General features: G+C 36.2%; 1 protein-coding gene across 6 annotated transcripts in view; it reads right to left on the bottom strand.

Annotated features, from left to right (window-relative positions):
- Nucleotides 1-22,416, bottom strand: part of LOC102948923 (bifunctional heparan sulfate N-deacetylase/N-sulfotransferase 4) — a 375,766-nt gene that overhangs the window by 28,373 nt on the left and 324,977 nt on the right. For all 6 annotated transcript variants that reach the window (XM_042984004.1, XM_042984005.1, XM_042984009.1 and 3 more), the window contains one exon: nt 10,435-10,617. In XM_042984004.1, the coding sequence (XP_042839938.1) occupies nt 10,435-10,617 (183 nt within the window). The remainder of the gene's footprint in view (nt 1-10,434; nt 10,618-22,416) is intronic.

Genomic DNA, 22,416 nt, shown 5'->3' with positions numbered 1-22,416 from the left:
AAATTCTCTGAGTCTCAGTTTCCTTATCCAAAAAATAATGATTGATGGTATCTACTTCACATGGTTAGTGAGAGTGTTAAAAGAGCTAATATATTTAAATGCAAATTGTTCTCTATAAAAGAGAGTGATTATTATGTGATCTAATGTTAGCTTTCCCCCCCTACCTTTGTTTAGATGAGTCAGTCAGTTGAAGCAGCAGAAAGAAATTACTATTGCTGATAGACTGGTTTAGTATAGATATCCTTCCTTAAAGCAGACTTCCTGGTCTACTGTCTGAACCCTAGCACCTAAGGTGGTTGTCTCTTCTCAGCACAAATTCATGGTTCGATGACTAGGTTTCTGAGATGTACGACTTACTAGATAGGGAAATAGCTTGGGAGTTTCTTCAGGAAAACTTGAGAATATAGATTGCTCTGTGAGACCCAAAGACCCCTATATAATCCCAACACAATTTATTTTTGAATATGCTTTCTGTCTGGCTCCTACAACTCATCCAATTTATTGTTTTAGCACTTGCCATCACTCAGGTCACAACTAAAATATGACCCCATGTAAGAGGCCTTCCCTGATGACCATAGCCAAAGCACCTCCTCCCAATCCTGTCTCTCTATGGTAGCTTCTGGTCACATTTCTTTCACTGTACCTGAAATTATTCTATTCAAGTATTTGTTTATAGTAATTTTAAATTACATATATATAATGCATTTATATTTGTAATTCTATCTCAACTAGAATGTGAGTTCTCTGAAGCAAAAACCCATGTTTGTCTTCTTGACTGCTACAATCTAATACATAAAAAGTGTTTGATAAAAATGGACTGAATGAGTAACTGACTTAAGACAGGCACAGTAAATCTATAGTAATAGGCATAGACAGATTTTGCTACGTTTGAAAACTAATGTAATATGAACTGTGTAGACATTTTACTTCCAAAACTATGACCAAAAAGCATCTGCAATCTCCAATGATGTCTTTCATAGTGCTCCAGAAGCTAGTGTTTGCTATTTCCTTAAGCCAAAGCTTTATACCTTGAACGTTTTCCTCATATTAACTGCTTTGTTTGTAAAGAATTTATTTCTCAACTCTATTTTATACGTTAAACGATAGGAAAGCAGTTCTCATGACCTACACTTATCAAGTTTCCCCACACACATCTCAACGAAGAACAAATCTCAGATTGGGTGTTTAATTCATCTGCTCAAATGGTTTCCATATTCTTAGCAAAAGTAGACAAGCAAACTGATCAATCATTCAGCGCCACTGCTGGAAGTGTCTTTTGTGGGATCTTCTGGCTCCCTATGTTCAACTAGGCCACTTATTTTCTTTATTGCAGTTACCTTGTCTCTGCCATTCAAATTTTTGCACGCAAAACCTGTGAAGTGGGCAAATTCAATATAACACTTGAAAAGAGTTTTCTTTGTCACACAGAACATGAATAAACATGCTTGTTTTAGTATACAAAGACACTAATTATTTCTAGTTGTACTTTCCCAAGAAATTATACCAACAAAAATAAACTATCAAATAAAATTCCTGGATGCTGTTACAGTGCTTTCTGCTCCAAGTGCTCTTATGACTAACAATTCAATTGACACTACTCCTGTTTTTCCTATACGTATTTTACAGTTGGTGGCATTTGTACACCTCAATCTAGGCAGATTGCCTGTTTTTATAACTGCATCCCTTGTATGTTATGCTATTTTCAGACTTTCCAGATGTCCATTATTTCTTCTTTCACCTATTTTCTTGCATGTTTCCCCTTGTGTCTGTTAATCACAAGTCTGTAAACAGGATGTTTGCATTTCCTATTTTATATTCTGAAAATGTTTGTTAGGATTTTCCTACTCTGATTTTTCTTCTATTGCCTGAATATTTGAATAACAGCTAACATAATATCTAACCTTTATTGATCACCTTCTATATTCCAGGCACTTGCTTGACATAGATTATTTCTAATCCTCAAAGCAACCTGGCAAGACAGATATCATTATCCCTTCTTTACACCTGAGGAGACTGAGATGCAAGGTGTTTTATTTAGGTCTTGCTGAAGGTCACACAGCAAGTTCGTTTCAAATCTAGAATCCAAAGCTGGTGTTGTCTCTGAAGTTAAATAGTGTGTGTGTGTGTGTGTGTGTGTGTGTGTGTGTGTATGTGCGTGTGTAAGAGAGAGACATAAAGAAAGAGGGAGACAGAGAGAGTTTGTAGGAGTGATTATGAAGGTGAAAGGGTCTTCCCAAGAAAAAGCAAAGCATTTCCTTGTACTTTCATACTTTGTTCCATTGCTATTATTTTAATTTCAAAAGTCAGAAAATTACAAAGCAATTATATCCCTTTTCCTTCTCTAACCTGATTGTTCTCTGCATATCTGAAACTGCCATAAACAGTAATTTACTCTTTTAAGTATCTAGAACTATAGATATATTGAAACTTAAAAAAAAATACTCAGTTAAAATTGCTTTAGGCAGCTCATGGTTACAGTGCCAGTCTAGTAAAAATGCATGTAACTCAGCTCTCACACAGGTAAAGAGGATGCAGGTGGTTTTGCACATGGAATACATGATGAGGTGAGGCAGATTTACTTTTAAGAAGATATAAGAGAGGTAGAGAGAAGATTCCCTGAGGTGATGGGCCAGACTTAGAAAGGGGAGTAAATTCTGATGAAATTGTGTTACTGAGAACGGTATTAGCACCCAGCTTTTTCCTCTCCAATTGAGTAAGAATTTCAAATTCATAATCAAGCTAAAAACATGTATTTTTAAAAAAATCACACTGCTTACCTTATCCTGAAGTTCATAGTTTTATAGAATACATGAAAATAACTTCTGTTCTCATTAGATGTAGTTGGAATAACGTTGCCTTTACTAAAAATCTGCTTTGCTCATTGCTTCTCCACATCCTTCACTGACAAGGACACTGTGGAATTATCAGTGAGATTGATTATCCACTCTCAAGTCATGTGCCTATTCCAGATAACTGGGACATATCTAGACTTTAATAGCTAAAGCCTTAAAAACGCCCAGTGCTCATGGCAAGATTATTTTGTTAATTACAAACGTTTCAGAGATTATTGGCTTTCTCTTCATTTCCTTTCTGCTTGCCTTCTGCTGTTCTGACCTGACTGTTTAAAGGAGAATGCTATGCAAGGTGTATTTGTGGGTTTTTTTTTAATTCTTCTTCTTCCTCCCTACTTGGTTTTGTTGTTTTAAAAGTTCTTCTGTTTATTGAGTTTCTCCATGTACATGTCTTTAAACAAAATCCTTTTCCAATCTGTTTTATACAGGCTGGTGACTTCCAATTTTTTTGTCTCTTGATGTCATTTAAGCCTAATGCAACCCACATACACTGATGAGTAATTTTAATAGGCTATGGATGTTTATTCTCAGTGCTTCAATCAGCAAATCCTTATGGAGAAACTCTAAGACACACACCATCTTCACAAAGCTTGATTCTTCCTGCACACTATGTAAAATGCAGCTAGTCCATCAATTCCTTGGAAAAGCCTTTCTTTTCTGAGTGCACTGATTTATAATGAATGCTCTCTCCACACAACTCCCGTAGCACTTAATGGTCTGACTCTTACTCCAGCTTTCCTCCCAAAGTAGTCTGAATATAGAGGAGAATAAATACCCACTTCTGAGGGTGGGAGTGGATGGAAAAGGGCTTTTGGTTCTGTGTGGGTCTGGGGTAACAGCTCCATCAGAGCTGTTTTAAGCATAAAGAACCTCTGATTTACCCTAAACATCTATGCACTCATCACCATATTATATCCATGTTTATTTAAATAAATTGATACTGTTGGCATTTACCACAAAATATTTTCATAGTAAAATTGACCCCAGGAGATGATAGGTTTACTCTGAAGCTCTGAGTATGTTTAAACAGATGCACATTCCTACATACAGTATTTTATATTATTGTTTATGGTTTTATGAATATCTTGTTATAGAATCTAGATAGCCAACTCAATAAAAAACTATTTTTAAACTCCTATTAATAGGTTGGTATAATATAGCATATTCACTCACAGTATGCCTTTTAAGTTATCAGGCATATCTTTAGGGCACATACACACAAATTCAGGGCTTCATTGTTATTATACTTGGATTATGTGCTGAAAATCTGTTTTATGATGATTTTGATTCAGAAAGGATGAAAGTGTTATAACTTTTTATTTTATTTATTTTATGGCACTATCTTCAAGTAGTTTTTCTATTACCAAACCTCAGTAAGTTATTTGTGTGGGGAATTTGACACTTGACAAGATCATGTTTGCAACTAATTGACAGAAAAGGAAAGTCCATGACTTATGTTACCATTTCTGGATGTCAGAATGTCTGGCAGCCTTGTATAACCAAATAGGGAAGTGCTTCATTGTAAGTTAAAAATTAAACTCATGAGGAATTTCCCACATATTTGGGAAACACTCCTGAGAGGTTTAAATACTAGTCTGAGTTAGGAAAATAAGTGTAACAAATACATAAATTCAAAGTGTGATTAGGAAAAAATACAGAAAAATAAGATGATGATGTCTGTGCCTCTATTATGCGTGCCATCTATGAAGTGATGAAAAATTATTCTGGCTATTTCACGGGACAGGCTAAAAGATGAATAATTACAAATGAAAAACATGAAATTATAGAGTTCTTATTTCCCCAGATGTTGCAGATCAGTTTTCCTTTAACCTCAGTGTCTCACCCACAAACAATTTCTACCATTTCATGAGAGGTCTCACTCTTTTCACCACCAAGAAGTTTCCCTTTTTCATGGCTACATTATTGTCTCAACTTCAGTTCCTCCCTGTTCTTACCTGTCCTGGAAAAAAACTTCTGGTATAATCTTTATTGTACAATTTTTTTTTAATTACTTTACTTTCATCTTCAGAACCTGCAGAGAATTGCTCCTTGTTGCCTATGAGACTCAGATTACTCTGATAGCCTTCAAAGGTTTCCCAACTGACTTGTATGTGCTTCCCAAGGTTATTTCTTATTGGATTCCTACTGTTCTCTAAGAAACAAATGTTTATTTTATTGTTCTTTGTGCACATGCACACACCTCTGCCTTTGCTTATTCATTCATGAGATTTTAATGACAGTGGTTATGGTACTATGCTGGGTTCTAGGTTACAAACATGAATAAACATAGTCTCATCTCCTTCAGGTTTGCATGAGCTGGCATATGACAGACGTAAGTGTCTGCACTACCATATGGTAAGTGCAGTAATAGAGTCATAAACAAGGTATAAAGTGGAAAAGAGAGGAATTAATATGAAAACAAATTTTAATGTCATTTTGTTCACATAACCAGGAGCTATTAAGTTCTATGAAAGCAAAGACCTTTCTATTATGTAGGTACTTCAAAAGTATAGGTCAAGGGACACCTGGGTGGCTCAGTTGGTTAAGTGTCTGACTTCGGCTCAGGTCATGGTCTCACGGTTCGTGAATTCAAGACCCGTGTCGGACTCTGTGCTGACAGCTCAGAACCTGGAGTCTGCTTCAGATTCTGTGTCTCCCTCTCTCTCTCTCTGCCTCTCCCCAGCTTATGCTCTGTCTCTCTCTCTCTCAAAAATGAATAAACATTAAAAAAAGTTTTTAAGAAAGTATAGGTCAAATAAATTCACACCGAATACACCACCAGATTCTTCTAAAGTAACAAGGCATACCTGAAATTCCATCCTACAGAGGGAGTCGATGACAGAAGTAGATTTATTTTTTTAAATGTAAAACTACCATTTTGCTGTGATTGGAACTACACTGCAGTAGGAATAAGAAAACCTGAGCTTTACTCCTGACTTGTCCCTAATAATCCAAGTGACTCAGAACAAGATATTTCATCTCACTAGGTGTCACCCATTTCTTCTCTAAAATGAATAGGTTGGGCTGGACATCCCTAACTTCTTATTCTGCGCTTACAATCTATAATTCTTTGTGTCAGAATTCATTTATTCCTTCAACAGACACATAATAATAGAATCTACAGTGTGTACGTCGCTAGACCTTGTGATTTGTTTATGTCACAGTTGTTCAAATCTCATCATTTCTAAGCTGGAGTTGGAGGATTTCACAGCTGGAATCAACAAAGGTGCTAACTCTTAAGGTTAGCACCTTGTGATTTACTTTCTACTTTTTTAATCCTGGAGCTACTGGCATGGAGAGAGAGAAAGCTCTTTGAGCATTCCCTTGGCCACACGGGCAAGCAGGAATCCACATCACGCTTGGCATGTTTGTTGATAGTGAGAGTCTGGAGTGACTGCGTGAAGATTGAGGCTGAGCTGTCCTGACAGCTTGAGAGCTTAAAAGCATCGATTAGTGAATGTGCAAGAATCTGACCTTCTAAATGCCTCCATGTTGTGGTTTTGGTTTTTATAATGAGAGTTAAAAGGGAAAAAAAAAAGGAAATCCTATTCTTCCTTGCTTCAGAGTGATTATTCTACCAAAACAAAAAGGGACATGAATAAATAGGAACCCGTGAGAATCCTTTTAAGAATCTTACACACTAGAGACTAACGTGACGAAGATAAACTCTAGGGACAGAGTTCTATATGTGTCCTCAGCATATATTCTCACATTTAACAGCTTTGGAAGAATCAGTTTCCAGTGAAGGAAGCACAGACACATTCTGTGTTGTACTTACTATGCTGTCCATTGATAGATATTCATATTGCACTTTTTAATTAGGTGACAAAACGTTGCATATATATGGCAGTTGGTGCTAATGAAAATTTACATAAAGAACCAAAAGAAATTAAATAGATGTGAAGATTATCATTATTCATGTTTTGTTTTTATTTGTAGTAACAAAAAAGTGTGAACTAAAAATCTTGGGAAAAATAACAGTTGATTTACTTTTTAAAAATGAAATACACTAAATAAGACATGCTTAGAAACACAAAAGGGTACCTGAATTTTGAGAATGTATAACAATGACAGACACATTATACTAATCTATCTTAACTCTGTAGGGTTGTGAAGAGTGGGCCACAAAACATTTAATTAGTGCTGGTTATGCTTATATGTATTTTGTAAAACTAAATTCATATTGTATAAAGAACATGATGATAATGCTCACATCTGCTCTGTTTGTCATCATAAATATGAATATGGAGAGAAGAGATAACCACTAGGGAAAGGGACTCAGAAAGTATTATGCACTTTATCTCTACTTAACCATTTGTAGTCTCATAGACATGGTTTATGACTGGCAAACTGATCAGATTTCTTTAATAAGTCAGCTGTTCTCAAAATCTCACATACATGAACAATTCCCTTTTGAACTTAACTGCTCATCTGCTTTCTACTCCTTGTTTTCCTTCTTAAACATATTTGAGAAAATATGGTACTTTAGTTAATGAGAAATGCATGCAACTTTATTTTTCAGTCAAAAGAAACCACATATAATATAATTTGCTTGACAAAATGGAAGTCTTTTAGTAAATATGTACTCTTCAATGTTATTTAAATACTTTTATGACGGGTGCCTGGGTGGCTCAGTTGGCATGAGCTGAGCATCTGATTCGTGACAACTCTTTATTTTGGCTCAGGTCATGATCTCACAGTTCATGGGATCGAGCCCTGCATCAGGGCTCTGTGCTGATGGTGTGGAGCCTTCTTGGGATTCTCTCTCTCCTCTCTCTCTGCCTCTGTTTCTCTCAAAATAAACTTTAAAAAGAATTTAAAAGTAAGTATTTTTATGATAAGCTATTTTGATAACATATTAAAATTGCTAAACATGTAAATTACAACAGTAATTACAAAAAATTTGTGAACTCTCTGAAGCCTTTTCTGATTAATTCTATCATTTGTTAAGAACTATCTAGGAATTTACCTCTATGATGTTATTCAAAATTGTCAGCCCATTCAAATGTTTTGTGTATACTTAGGGTCTCATGTGTTCAAAATGACATAGGTCTCTAAGAAATGGTTCTATTTTCTGTGTCTAATTTTCATTTATACCACCAATCAACTGATGTAGTATTTCATATTTAACAGATATTTCATCAATATTTAGAATCATCGAGTAGACCAAATCATATTGGAGCTGGTGTATCTTTGATTATATTTACTCCTTAACAAAATGAACAGCATCACTGATATTGAAGCGATATCAATAAATACAATTCTTGATTAAAAAAAACTCACACAATATTAAGAGATACAAATCCTTCACCTAAAGAAAACTTTCCTACCTCTAAAGGAAAAGAAAGTTTGGCTCTTAGGGCTGTTGACTCATGTCATAGACTCCGGGTCTGGAGTTCTCTCTTGTCCAGCAAGAGAGTGGGATGCAGGATTGAGAATGCAAGAGAAGCTAATGTCCGGGAGAAGGCAAGAGCCCTCCTTGCTCCATTTTTATTAGGATCAGAAGGCTTACAAGTGTGATGGGTGTGCACAAAGAGACAATGAAACTGTGAACATTAATTCATGGGTGTGGGGAAAAGGGGGTTTTGAAGATAGGTGGTGTTAGGGGTTTGGGTCAATACAAAATAAAATTCATGTGCTGGGTGGGAGGTTGTTTATAACAAACATGAGGTGTCACCTTTGTTTATCTGAACTGGTCTAGGGGACAAGAAAGACAGAGCATACTACCTTAGGGTCAACAAGGCACCTTTATTTTGCTAATTAGCTCCACTCTGGGCAACTTCACCCTGCTGTGGTCTATAGCCCTGTTTACCTGTTTACCTATTTTGGTCCTTCCTTCCTGTGAGAGCAGCTTTCTGCTATTGTACTAACCTCAGGGGCATTTCAACCCTGAATATCTAATCTTGTTTACTTCATCTTGGATGTTTTCATTCTGAGATTTCCTATTCCTATACTTTTGTCCTATACTAGGGGCCTTTGCTCCCTTTACCTAACCTTATTTACCTAATCTTGTTTACCCCAACTTGGGTGTGTACATCTTATGGCTTTCTAATTCTTTATGCCTTGTTAACCCATGGGTGCAAGCTCAAGGAATTCCTAAGCATAATCCCCATAGACTCATTTATTGTATGTTAGCTGTTTGCAACTTTTGTTAAGTTGGCTACTTTGTATTGTTACTGTACCATGAATTATAGATATCTCATAAATAAACATGTGTGAGAAAAGAATTGATTTACTATCAATGATTTACCAATTTTATAAGTACGTGAGCACTTTTGAAGAATGCCATTTATGGGACGCAATGCTTGGCCTTTATGATATTCAGCAGCTACTTGGTATGATGCTATACACTACGATAATCATGTCTTTAATTATTTATCTGTCTATCTAACTTATCCACCAAACATAAAGATGGTCAAGCAACTTATCAGAGGGGCAAAAGAATTAGAATGTGTAGTTCAACAAAAACACAAATGGTGAAGAGTTCCTGAATAAATCATCAGACTAAAGTATGAATTACTCTAGCAGTCAGTTGTAAAGCACGTTTTCAAATATATGCTAGTGAATAAGAATAGCAAGGAAACCCTGCTGACTTTGGGAGAACATACTGCGCTTCATTCTTTGCATTTGCTAGAGCAACTAGACTTGCCTTATACACGGTAGATACCCGATAAACATGTGTTGGACGACTTCCTGACTGTATAGACACAGAGAGGCATGTAACATGAATTATGGAATAAGAAGAAACATAGAATCTTGGGGAGAAAAAGGGGATGGTAACAACTCTGGTTCACAGTGATTTCTCATTAACGATGATGCTATTTCTCTACCAACTGCTTAGCAGGGGTCTATGTGATCTGCTCTCTGCAGCCAGCTTATTGATTGTGCGGGTCAATATAATGTAATGCATAAAGAACCAAGAAAATGGGAGGTAGCATTTTCCCAGATAACTGCTAAGAAGCAGATACTTTACACTTTCATACAATGAGGCTGAGTGACTCCCATGTGAAGCTGAATTATTTGTAAAAGCGATCCTAAAACTGACGATTTTTTTTTTTTTTTACCAATAGGTCTGATCCTAGTGAAAGACTAATTAGATGTAAGAGAAATGTGAAAACCTATTAAAGACAGCATTTGTAGAAGCATGAGGTAAAAAGTGTTTTTTCTTTTTCATTTTTATTATGTGTGTTTACACATACATATTGGAGGGTTAGTTATAGGGTCTTAGATTATGATGGCTCCTGGCTTCTGTCTCCCTAGATACTCAGTGCCTAACCATTTTATTGCCAGTTAGTGCTCACACTAAATGAGAGTGCAAATGACTAGCAGCGAGGAGACACCAACAATAAAACAACATCCTCAAAGCAAAAGTTCCGAACCAACCAAACCAACAAGCCAAACAACAGAGAAACAAAAAATACACTTAATGCATAAAACAAAAAAAGTGACTGAAGAGAACGAAACTACTGAATAAAAAAGAAGTTTGTGTTAAATGTCAGTTTTCATATCTCCAACAGAGTTCCAAGTCAAATTAGGCCTTGGTTTCTTTCCTTTCACCGCAGGAGAGAATGTTTCACCTTACCTGCCAGAGAGGGTCTTTTTGCTCAGGGAAGAGCTCAAAGTACTTGTGTGCGAGTTGCACTGGGGGCAGAGTTTGCAGTTTCAGGGTGGTCCAGCTCTGCACGAAGTTGGCCAAGTTCACAAAGGTATATAACCCCAGGCGGTCATTCCCATAATTCGACAAATGGGTCATGAAAATGCTGATCTGAAAGACAAATACAAATGATGGTAAAATAAGCATACTTACGTTCAAAAATGGCATAGAATCTTCAAGAAATTCCAATAACCTTGGAATTTCATGAGAAATACAATGATCATTTTAGGTGGTGTTATGAACTGAATTGTGTTCCTCCCAAATTTATATGTTGAAACCATAATCTCCAAGGGATGGTTCAAAGATTAGGCCTTTAGGAAGGTAATCACAGTTAAACAAGGTCATAAGGGCAGGGCCCTAGTCTGATAGGTCTTGTGCCCTTATAAGAGGAAGAAATAACTGCACTCTCTCTCTAACTCTGTCCTCCCGCCCTCTCTCCTCCTTTCCCCCCTCACTCCACTTCCTTCTCTCCCCCTTTCTCTCTCTTTTCCTCCCTCTGTCTTTCCCTCCATCCTCTTCCTTCTCCCCATCTCCCTAACTCCCTCTGTATACATCCGGAAGGCTGTGTCTATAAACCAGGAAGAGAGTTCTTACCAGAAACTAAATTTGCTGCTACCTCAATGATAGACTTCTAACCTCCAAAGCTGTGAGAAAATAAATGTCTATTATTTAAACCATCCAGTCTGTGGCATCTTGTTATGGCAGCTTGCACAGACTAATACAAGTAGAAAGCCACATATTTGATTTCTACTTTATTTTTTTATTTTTATTAAAAAAATTTTTTTTAATGTTTATTTATTTTTGAGACAGAGGGAGACAGAACATGAGTTGGGGAGGGGCATAGAGAGGAGACACAGAATCTGAAACAGGCTCCAGGCTCTGAGCTGTCAGCACAGAGCCTGATGGAGGGCTCGAGCTCCCGGACCATGAGATCATGACCTGAGCCGAAGCCGGATGCTTAACCGACTGAGCCACCCAGGCGCCCCTGATTTCTGTTTTAAAATCACTCTTAAACTCACTTTTAAAATAGAAATTGAAATTGGGGTTTCACTGTTCATTAAAAGTATACTATTAATTTCCATGTCATTTTTCCATATTATAGAATCAACATCATTAAACCCAATAATAGTAACTTCTAGGCCACTAAAGACCCAGAATTAGACTAGTTCTAAAATCAAACAATTGTTCCTGATCTTTACTGGTTTAGATATGTATGTAGATAGAAATGGAAGTAGACTCAAAACTCTAATGAAGACTTTCTACTGCAATAAAGTAATTGTTGGGGAATCTGGGTGGCTCTGTTGGTTGACCATCCCACTCTTGAATTTGGCTCAGGTTATAATCCCCAGGTCGTGGGATGGAGCCCCACATCAGGCTCTATGCTGAGTGTGGAGCCTGCTTAAGATTCTCTCTTTCTGTCCTCAGCACCTCTACCCCACTCATGTTCTCTCTCTCTCTCTCTCAAATAAATAAATTAATTAATAAATTAAAAAGGAAACTTAGTGTTTGCATGGAAACTGATTGCTTTTAGCCAAAAAACTCTTATATACTTACCTTTTTGTAATATTTCTTATCTCTATATTAACTCTAAAAACACCATAGCATTTTGGTATTGTATTTTTGTAGATCAAAGATGAGGACAAAGTAAAATCTAGATTGATTGCTCTTGGACACAGCAACAAAAATTTTGAATATGATTACAGATATGATGTACAATCCATCAGGGATTGCAGTTGGAATTTAAAAATATTTAATTTTTTAATTTTTTTAAATGTTTATTTATTTTTGACAGAGGGAGAGAGACAGAGCATGAGCGGGGGAAGAGCAGAGAGAGAGGCAGACACAGAATCCGAAGCAGCCTCCAGGCTGCTGTTCTAGCGGGGCTTGAACTCACAGACTGCAAGATCATGAACTGAGCTGACGTCGGATGCTCAACCAACTGAGCCACCCAGGCGCCCCAAAATATTTATTTTTTTACTGTTTACTTATTTTTGAGAGAGAGAGAGACAGAACACGAGTGGGGGAGGGCAGAGAGAGAGGGAGACACAGAATCAAAAGCAGGTTCCATGCTCTGAGCCATCAGCACAGAGCACAGTGGGGCTCAAACTCACGAACTGGGAGATCATTACCTGAGCTGAAGTCAGACACCCAACCGACTGAGCCACCCAGGCACCCCTGGAATTTAAAAATATTAAACGAAGGAGAGGGGCACCTGGGTGGCTCAGTCAGTTAAGCCTCCGACTTTGGCTCATGGTCTTGTGGTTTGTGGGTTTGAGCCTGTATTGGGCTCTATGCTGACAGCTCAGAGCCTGAAGCCTGCTTCAGATTCTGTGTCTCCCTCTCTCTGTCCCTCCCCCCACTTGCACTCTGTCTCTCCCTCTCTCTTAAAAAATAAATACATATTTTAAAAAATTAAAAAGAAATAAATGCAGGAGAATTTGTATATTCTTGATCTAAATTGTGGAGATTACTAATGTAAGTCATGAAAAGGGAATTAATAATTTTCTACCATAAATAATATTTGTACTTGCTCCTCAATCTAATATCTGCATATAAGTATTTTAAGAATTCATTTTTATTACTTATTTTTTAGATCTTTAATATTTCAGAGAAATTAACATATAATAATTAAGTACTTTATTAACTTAATTAGAAGAGCAACAGTAATTTAATGTTAGAAATAGTAACATTAAAGCAAATATAACATGTTAAGTGAATCAGAAAAATAATATCCACAGGCAGTATGTAGAAAGCAAGTCAAGTGCTGCATGGCTAATTTTTGTATGGATGCTAACTGATTCTTTTTTTAAGGGTTAATGTTTCTTGGTGTGCTTACTTGGGTTGTTTAAACTATTTTGAAAATAGAAGTGGATTTGCAGTAACCATTCTAATATCATATCTTTGCAACCTGGTTAGAATGTTAGCCATGCAATAGAGTTTATATACAGCAGAATCATCGTGCCTAAGACTTAATATGTCATTGGATAACTATAAATGTCTGAAGAGGATACCTTTTGTGTTAAAAATAATAGGACATTAACTTGTTCCAGAATTAAAAAAACAAACAAGCAAACAATACTCTGGCAAAGTACTGCCAGAGTAAGTTACAAGTTAAAGATATCAGGTTCACTGAATGCCCCTTTTACTTTGGAAAAAAAAAAAACCAAAAAAAAAAACAAAAAAAAACAACAACACAGCATTCCCTTTCTATGTGTTATATTAGAATACTGAAATTAATTCTGTGAGAAAAATCTTATTAAAATTATTAGAGATACTCCTCACCATGGTTGAAGGTGGGGAGGAGAGTGGGAGAGCTTGGTTCATTTCCTTCATATCCCTAAGTTATATAAAATAATACCTAAAAAGTATATGGTGCTTACTACGTGCAAGGCACATATCTAAGCCTTTTACATATCTGAAAAGATTAAATCCTTTAACAGATAATTCTTATGGGGTAAGTACAGTTATTGTCTCTTTTCACAGATGAAGAGACGGGTATATAGTTAAGTAACTTGTCCAAGTCCCACATCTAGTCAATGGCAGAACAGAATTTAAAACCCAGGCCATTTGATTCCCAAATCTGATACATGATATACCTGACAGCTTCACTCAAATATTTTAATATATAGTTTCAAATCCATCATTTTTATTTCCTTTTGCTTTTTTAAAAACAAAAGACAAAAACGTCTGTCTGTACAAAAAGTGGAAAATATATGTAAGCAGTATCTTGCTAACTTAAAGGTTTTTTTTCTTTTTTTCTTTTAAATTGGAATGCCAGAAGATAAATTATTTTTGGAATCTTATAAGAAAACTTTCAAAACGATGAATTATAGTATTTGAAAGAATATTACTGATGCCTGCAGATTTATCTTTGAAGGCAGTATCACTCCTATCATATTTCCAGTCCATTTTTTCCCTGTGGAGTGTATTCAAAGGTTTTTACTCTAAAGGTCAGAAAAGAGAAAGGTTATTTTAAAGAAGATTCTTCACATAGCTAATTTAGATACAAATTTATATTAAATCCCCCAAATGTTAGTTGGTACAACATTCTTACTTGAGATTCATGTGGAATCATTAGAACACGCTTGGGGTATCTATGTCTGTGAGTGATTTTTACACTGGCCAACTTCTCTCTCTTAAAGTTTCCCCTCCCAAATAGGAAGTGTCCTCTTGGCAGAACTTAATTACAGAGTTTCTAGAATATAACATAGTATCAGTCGTTGATGACCATATAATTGCAATGGTTGTCATGTAGAACTTCTTTATAATCACCACAAAATAATATACATTTGATCCCAATAAGTATGCATTTATCTCATGTCACTACTGTAATTAAGAAATAAAACAGTGTAAGTAGTGTGCTTCAGGATAATTATAGTTTCTCAGGACTGAAATTGTTATGAAAAACCAGGCTGCTGGCTGAATGCCTAAAAAAGTATAATAATGTCCTAGAAATATACCACCTGCCCTCTAGCATTATTATTTTAAGATGGAACTTTAAAGCACCTGTAAGTGTCTAAAATCTGACAAAATTTTAAATAAAAATACTACTTGGAGAGTACTGTAAAGATTATTTTTATATCATGGACAAATGTATATTATCATTTTATTAGGGTAGTAACTCAATGCCTTTAAAAGATTTTTGTCACAGTGTAATTCTAAGTCATTTATTTAGAATTTCCTTAGGAGAAAAAGCCTTGTTTTCCAAATGGAAGTATCAAACTTAATGCGGAGCAAATGCAAAATCTGCCTTTAGTGGGAAGCGACATCTGGAGATGTGTGGTTCTAAGCTGAGGCATGCTTCTGCATTAAAATTTTTTTGTTTTATTTTATTTTTGAGAGAGAGAAAGACACAGAATCTGAAGCAGGTTCCAGGCTCTGAGCTGTCAGCACAGAGCCCAATGCAGGGCTTGAACTAATGAACTGTGAGCTCATGACCTGAGACAAAGTTGGATGCTTAATCCACTGAGCCACCTAGGTGCCCCAATGTTTCTTCATTTAAATGTTCCTTTGCTGGGAATAGAAGCGGCAACCTGGCCAGGATGGTTGCAATCACTGTTGTATGGGGCATCATGTTTACCTGCCTTACAGGTTAGAAACAAATTAATGCTGGTATATGGTCAATTGACTGCACTTTATGAAAAATTCTGCAAGTGCAGCTTAACTGCATATCTGACCTGCTAAACCACCTATTGTGCAGATAGAACATTTTAGATTTAGTATTTCTGGACAAGTGTCTTGTTCAAAAAACAAAACCTATTCAGAGGGTGTAGTGAGAATAAGATAAATTAAGAATAGATGTGGTTTGAAGCATAAATAAGAGAAGTCAAAGAATATGCAGTATGAAATAGCAAATAATTAATTTTTCACAGACTTGCAATATATTGCTACTATTTTTTACATGACCGTATCTGTTCCTCTGCTTATCCTGTCCTTTTATTTATTTATTTTGATTGTTATTTCCTTACTTATATAGTAAGAATGCTCTTGCTCAGTACTCCCTAAGGCATCATCTAGAAAAGGTATGACTGTGCTATACGTTTGTTATGCTGCAGATGTTTATAGATACAACTCACTGTACCTCACAATATTGCTGCTCAGAGATATACATCGATTCAGGCAAGCAGAGTTTCATCCCTCATGTCACAAAGACAAGCAAGGGCATCATGTTCAATGAGTGAGTTTAAGAATAAGATACCAAGTGCTAATGTCTGAGGCCAACTGCAGCCGGCTGTCCAGGGCGCCCCTGAGGTCTGGGTGCCCTGGCTTCCGTCATCAAGCCTGCCTCTCTGTTGCCTTTGACACTTCTACATACATCCCTCCCTCAACTCTCAACATGCTTAACTCCCTTAAAGCCAACATGAAACAAGTCTAATTTCTTCCTTTTATCTGGTGTAAAACAGAACTAAAAACAAAAAACAAAAAACAAAAAACAAAAACAAAAACACTGGAAGGCACTCTCAAAGTCTAACTATTCATTAGAAACATAAAACGGTTTTTCTGAATGCTAGATGCAATATGCAGGCACCAAAATTTGAGAAGATCATTACCTGTGAAATAAATCCATTTAATGATATAACTCTAGTCCAAGAAAAAGGGAGGATTTAAATATAGTAATGTATAAATCTTGATAATAAGGAATTGGAGAAAAATAATTGAACTCTACGCATAATCCTTACATATGGTCAAAGTACTGTCACGGTGACCAATGGAAAAGTATTCTATAAATGTGGGCAAGTGGTTATCCTACTGTTTAGTTGCAAATTATATAATTTATTGTCTGCTATAGCATTTTACTTTGCATCTTATGAAGTCACTAACATCCAAAATAACAGAGAAGAACAAAATAAAAACACAAAGGCCTAATTTTATTCATAAAATGAAGCAACACCCTCTTCTAAATTGAGTTAAAATATTTTCACACTTCCAATACCAGAGTAGCTTCCATTGCTTTTCCTATTTGTATGACAAACAGAATGTCATGTAAATGGTATGGATGGATGCTAATATCCATAGCCAGAATATCAAATATAGTGTCTTCAATTAGAATTTCAAATCCCTTCTTAGAGCATGAATTTTTACATAAAGTGGACACTAAGTATCTACATATTAGTTCTGTATCTTATAGTACCTTTAAAAAGCAAATCATTTACAGAGTAGTCAGATACAAGGTTCATCAGAAAATATACATCATTATAACAAATACAGAAGGAAACAATAGCTTTGCAGAGCATGATATATATACCTGATTTTAAGTCAGCTTGTCCTGTGCTCACACTACAGCACAGTACTTTTCAAGATAAGCACTCAATATTAGCAGTTAATTTCTACCTTTGCTTCTGTGGCCCTGCCAGTGTGCCCCTTTTCAGGAAGATTCCATTGTGTTTAAAAATATGCCCATTAGCTTGTTAAATTATTGATTAGGCTTTTAGTTCTCATAAAATGTGAAGATAGATAGAATATAGGGTAAGACGTCCCTGATGGCCCATCTGGTGGGTTTTGGCCTTGTACTCATATTTTCCTATAAAAAGCAATTTGTGTCTTTATTTTATTTTGAATATAGGCTGGAAGCACAAAGGAGATAATCCATGTCAGACTATGAGTGTCAGACATTACCAATCTTAATGTCAATATACTTCTAGATTTAAATACACATGATATAACTGTTGTACAATAATTATAGGCTTCCCAAGTAATACCTTTTTAAGTCCTGGGCAACTAATAACTTAAAAATGTTTACATCTATATTCTCAGATACCAAAAGTAAGGAATATTTGCTCAAACCTAATATATTATTCTGCCACTCAATCTAAAAGACCATCACAAACTTGGAATTCACTATCGAGATATACCAATTCATTTTTTTGAAAAACGTAACATATACTGAATAATTGGTTAATGGTTGATCTTTTTTTAACACACTATTAACTTTGTTAAATCTTTTTATGTTCTCTTTTGTTGTATTTCTTGATTAGGTACTAAAAAACATCCTACTTTAGAAAGAAGGAAATGAGGACCAAAAAGTTCAAGCAATCTTTGTGAGGTTATATGGGGAATCCCAGCAAAGCCAGTGCTCAAAGTTAGGGCTTGTGAATTCAGAATCAGTGCTCTTTCCCACATAAGGTTCTGCCAGAGACTTTGGCAACAAGCTCATCTAATTTCCTTCTGTTTCCTGCTCTCTCTCTTTTTATCATTTTAATTACCTGGTAGATTTTATTTGTAACAATTTTAGGATAAAACTAACATTTCATTGTATACTTTTCCTAGTATTGGCCCAACATAAAATTTCACTTACATATTTTAATATTATTTTTAGAAATGGATGAAATAAAAGTCGATATTTCAATACCTACATCTCTACACAGATGTACATTTCAACTGTTTATTGACGCTGAACATTTTAAGATAATATATACTGAAAAGAGAAATTATTATTTCATTTGGGAAGATTAAGAGGTTTCTTAATGGAAATGTGTCATAGAACTAGAAAGTAAATCCAATATTCAAATTTTTTTAATATTTATTTTTGAAAGAGAGAAAGAGAGAGAGAGAGCATAGGTGGGGGAGGGCAGAGAGAGAGGGAGACCCAGAATCCGAAACAGGCTTCAGGCTCTGAGCTGTCAGCACCGAGCCCTATGCGGGGCTCGAACTCACAAACAGTGAGATCATGACCTGAACTGAAGTCAGATACTTAACCTACTGAGCCACTCAGGCACCCCATCCAATCTTCAAATCTTAAAGGAATGTGTTTGATTTTAGCAAACCTTTCAAGATGTACTCCTCTAGGAATTATTATCAGAAGGAGAAAGAAAAAGAGTAGAAGGAGAAGTAAAAATGGAAGGAAGGAAGAAAGGCAGGCAGGAAGGAAGGCAGGAAGGCAGGATGGAAGAGAGGGAGAGTGGAAAGAAGAAAGAGAAGCTCCAAAATCCAACATGTCTTGCCATCTGTAGGTCAGACAGACGGAAAAAAGTAGGCCACTAAGAGTGATTTAGTTCGTGTCTTTAAATATCAGATTAAACTGTAACTATTGATCCTCCTACTCAGGCTACTTCCCTAAGTAAAGGATGCTCTTTCCATGTGACTTTCAGTGTGGTTTCATGTAAAATGTGCATCCCCACAAACATTTATAATTAATTACTATTCTTTCAGTTGATGTTTTAACATTCCATACCCTTTTCTATTAAAAGGAAGACTTTCTTGGGTGTGTGAAAAAAATTAAAACTTTGTTTTTAATTTGGAGAAGGTTTAATGAAGAAAATAATACCAATCAAACAGTTTAAAAATTAAAAGAGATAGTAATTAAAATATTATCCTGGGGACTTACTGCTGAAGTCAGAAAATATAGAAAATGATTTTGGGTTGCTGGTCTAATTCACATCGGTTCGGTCTGCACACAGTGGGGTAGCGCAAACGTGAATCTAGATCCAGAATGCCTGGATCTAGATCCACTGTCTCTGCCTCATTGTACCAGTTAACATCTCTGAATCTCAGACTTTTCTATTGTTGAGGAAAACAATAACTTAGTTTATAAGTCTATTTGATGCTGGATGAGTTGGGGTATGCTAAAATATTTTTTAAAATTAAAAGCGTTCTATGAAAGTTATCATCGTTATGCATATTCAATTAAAGTAACTTATAGAATAGTTGACATGTCAAATATAATTTTAAATAATTTGATTTATATCTGAGATAATGATATATTTTATAAATAAAATTATTGTTCTTTGTTCTGCTGGAATCTACTGTGTATATACCATGTTTATGATAATTAACGTGATTTCCAGTTAAACCAGAAAATGTTGGATACATGTATGCCAGAATAAAAAGCACTAAGTTTGATACCTAATACATGAAGCTCTTTTGTAGTCTTCATGTTATTTTTTTAATAAATGCAAGTTTTATCCTCCAGAATTACCTCTGACAGCTGCAGTTAAAAATCAATATAGGAGGAGATTGTTAAATGGGATCCTTTGTTTCATTTCAAAAAGTGCAATGAATAGATTTTAGAAATAGACACTACTCAAGGGTAATAGTGTGATGAGCTGATGTTTCTCTACTTTATTCCTATGCACCCCAAGTCAGAGAGCATTTCCAGCCCTCTCCCCATCTCGTTGCCTTCCAGGGCACTCAATGCCTGACATATTATGTATTTGTTTGGCGCTTTCCTCACTTCCATGTTAGAATGCAAGCTCCTTGAGCCCAGCCCCTCTACTGCTGCTGCATCCTCAGTGTTTCATAGGATGCCCGGCACATCCTGGGTGCACAACAAATATTTATTAAATAAAAAAATGAGTCCATGGTAACATAAACTTCTTTTGCTAATAGAAAATGTGGAATAACTTAATTGGCTTCTAATTATTCCCCATATTCTAAAGACGTGAGGGGAAAAACAAAACACTATCCTAAAACCCTGAAAACAGCTGGCATTTAACTGGACACGATGAATTGTTAAATTACATTTTTTTGTGTGTTTTCCATTTCCATTATCAGACTAAATGCAACAGAAGTTCCATTCTGCATCTGATTATTTGCCAGTGTCCCAGTTTTTCAGTCATAATATTTGCTTAGTGAATTATTAACAAATCAGAACTGTTTTGATTCAAGACCGACTAGAGTGTAAACACTGATCTTTCTGAATAAAGAAGTTGGGCAGTGACTTCACCAAAGCAGCAGTAAATAGGGCAGCTGTTCTAACAGAGAACAGAAGGCTCCTGCTATATTTCAGTGAGCAGGGGCTTTATTCTCCATTTTTCTTGTACATTAATACAGGCCTAAGTCATTAAAAGGCAACACATGCTCACATCCGTATCGTCATTGCATATATTTGTTTTGTTTTCCTTTTAGTAGTCAAGTCAGACTGAGGTTTTAGATGTTGCAGTAATTGCCCTTTAGAATACCCTGATTTTGAGACGAGATTCGCCATTGTTACACAGAGAGAAAAACAACCAAAACGGCTTCCCATCCAAGTGACATAGCATTACTCTCTTTTCAAGAGATCAAATCTCCTTTCCAAACATGTTGCAGTGATGCCACATAAAAGTCACTGAAGTGCAAAATCATAACCCCAGGAATAATCATGGGCATGCCAATGGGTAGGTAAAACATGTCCATTAGTCATCAGTATAAGCTGCACTAATAGCCTCAGAGTTCGACAGTTTTCAGTGAAAAAAGAAAAAAAAAAGTCATCTCCATTTATTCAAACAATCAACCAACTGACAAATATTTATTAAATGCCTACTAAGTGCCTGTCAGTCTATTAGGAGGTAGAGATATAATCATGAATAAATTATGCATAATTTTACCTAAAGGTATTTAGGGTAAAATGGGGGATATAGAAAAGAAAATAGCAGATTATGATATAATGTGATCTGGAAATTCTGTGATCTATATATCACACGGATGCAGGGGGTTGGGAACTGATCTAAGACTTGTGGAAGTCTTCCTGAAAAAAGGGACCTTGGAGCTGAGATCTGAAGGATGACAAGTTATAGACACTTCAGGTGAGAAAATAGGTTGGAGTAGTGGTGGGTGACATGGAGCTGAGGTCATGGGGCTCAGATGGAAGGAACTGTGTATGTGAAAGTTGTTTGATGAGAAGGCGCATTGAGGCATAGTCAGATATGCATTTTAGGAACTATCCTGACTGTCTTATGAAAAAGGATTTAAATTAGGGATTATGAGGCTTTTATAGGTATATGATTACATAATGATGGCTATGGGAAAGGAGATAAAATAGATTCAAACAATTTTAAGATGATGAAACCCAAGGAATGATATCAGCCACATGGCTGAATAAGAGGTCCCTCATTCTTGTCCTCTGCCCCAACAACAATTTGGCATATACCCATGGACAAAGTCATGTTGAAGGAGCTGTAGGATCCAGCATCATATGTCAAGGAACATGGAAGGAGGCTCTCCCAGTTATGCATTGGATAATAGAAATACAGACCTTCGTCCCAGCTGTGGGCCCTGTAGTGCCCTGTAAACTGGCTTCATCCCTTCATCCCTTCCTGGATGAGGTCCAGGATCCCTTGGAGCACACTCTTGTAGACAATCACCTATAGACAAGAGAGCCTTGGGGAAATACCAGGCTCCTGGTGGAGAGGTTCTAGCACCTCACGATTAGAGCAAAAAAAAAAAAAAAAAAAAAAAAAAAAAAAAAAAAAAAAAAAATACAAGTTTGGATGAGTTGGAGAGGCTAAGGGAAATAGTTTTATTTTACCCACATCATCTGTCCCCCCAAATGGCACAGTTCAGAGCCAAAAGAGATTTTCTCTGCCCAGGATTTCTCCTGAGGGGGAATGTGAGATGGTGTGAGCCAGCACCAGGCTTCCACAGCGGTACAGAATGCTGCCAAAGAGGCCCATTTCCCTCACACCTTATCCAGAGTACTGAGTTGTGAGCTGCATG

This window comes from Panthera tigris, chromosome B1 (genome assembly GCF_018350195.1).
Source record: "Panthera tigris isolate Pti1 chromosome B1, P.tigris_Pti1_mat1.1, whole genome shotgun sequence".
Lineage (NCBI taxonomy): Eukaryota > Metazoa > Chordata > Mammalia > Carnivora > Felidae > Panthera > Panthera tigris.
This window is presented reverse-complemented; position numbering and strand designations above follow the sequence as displayed.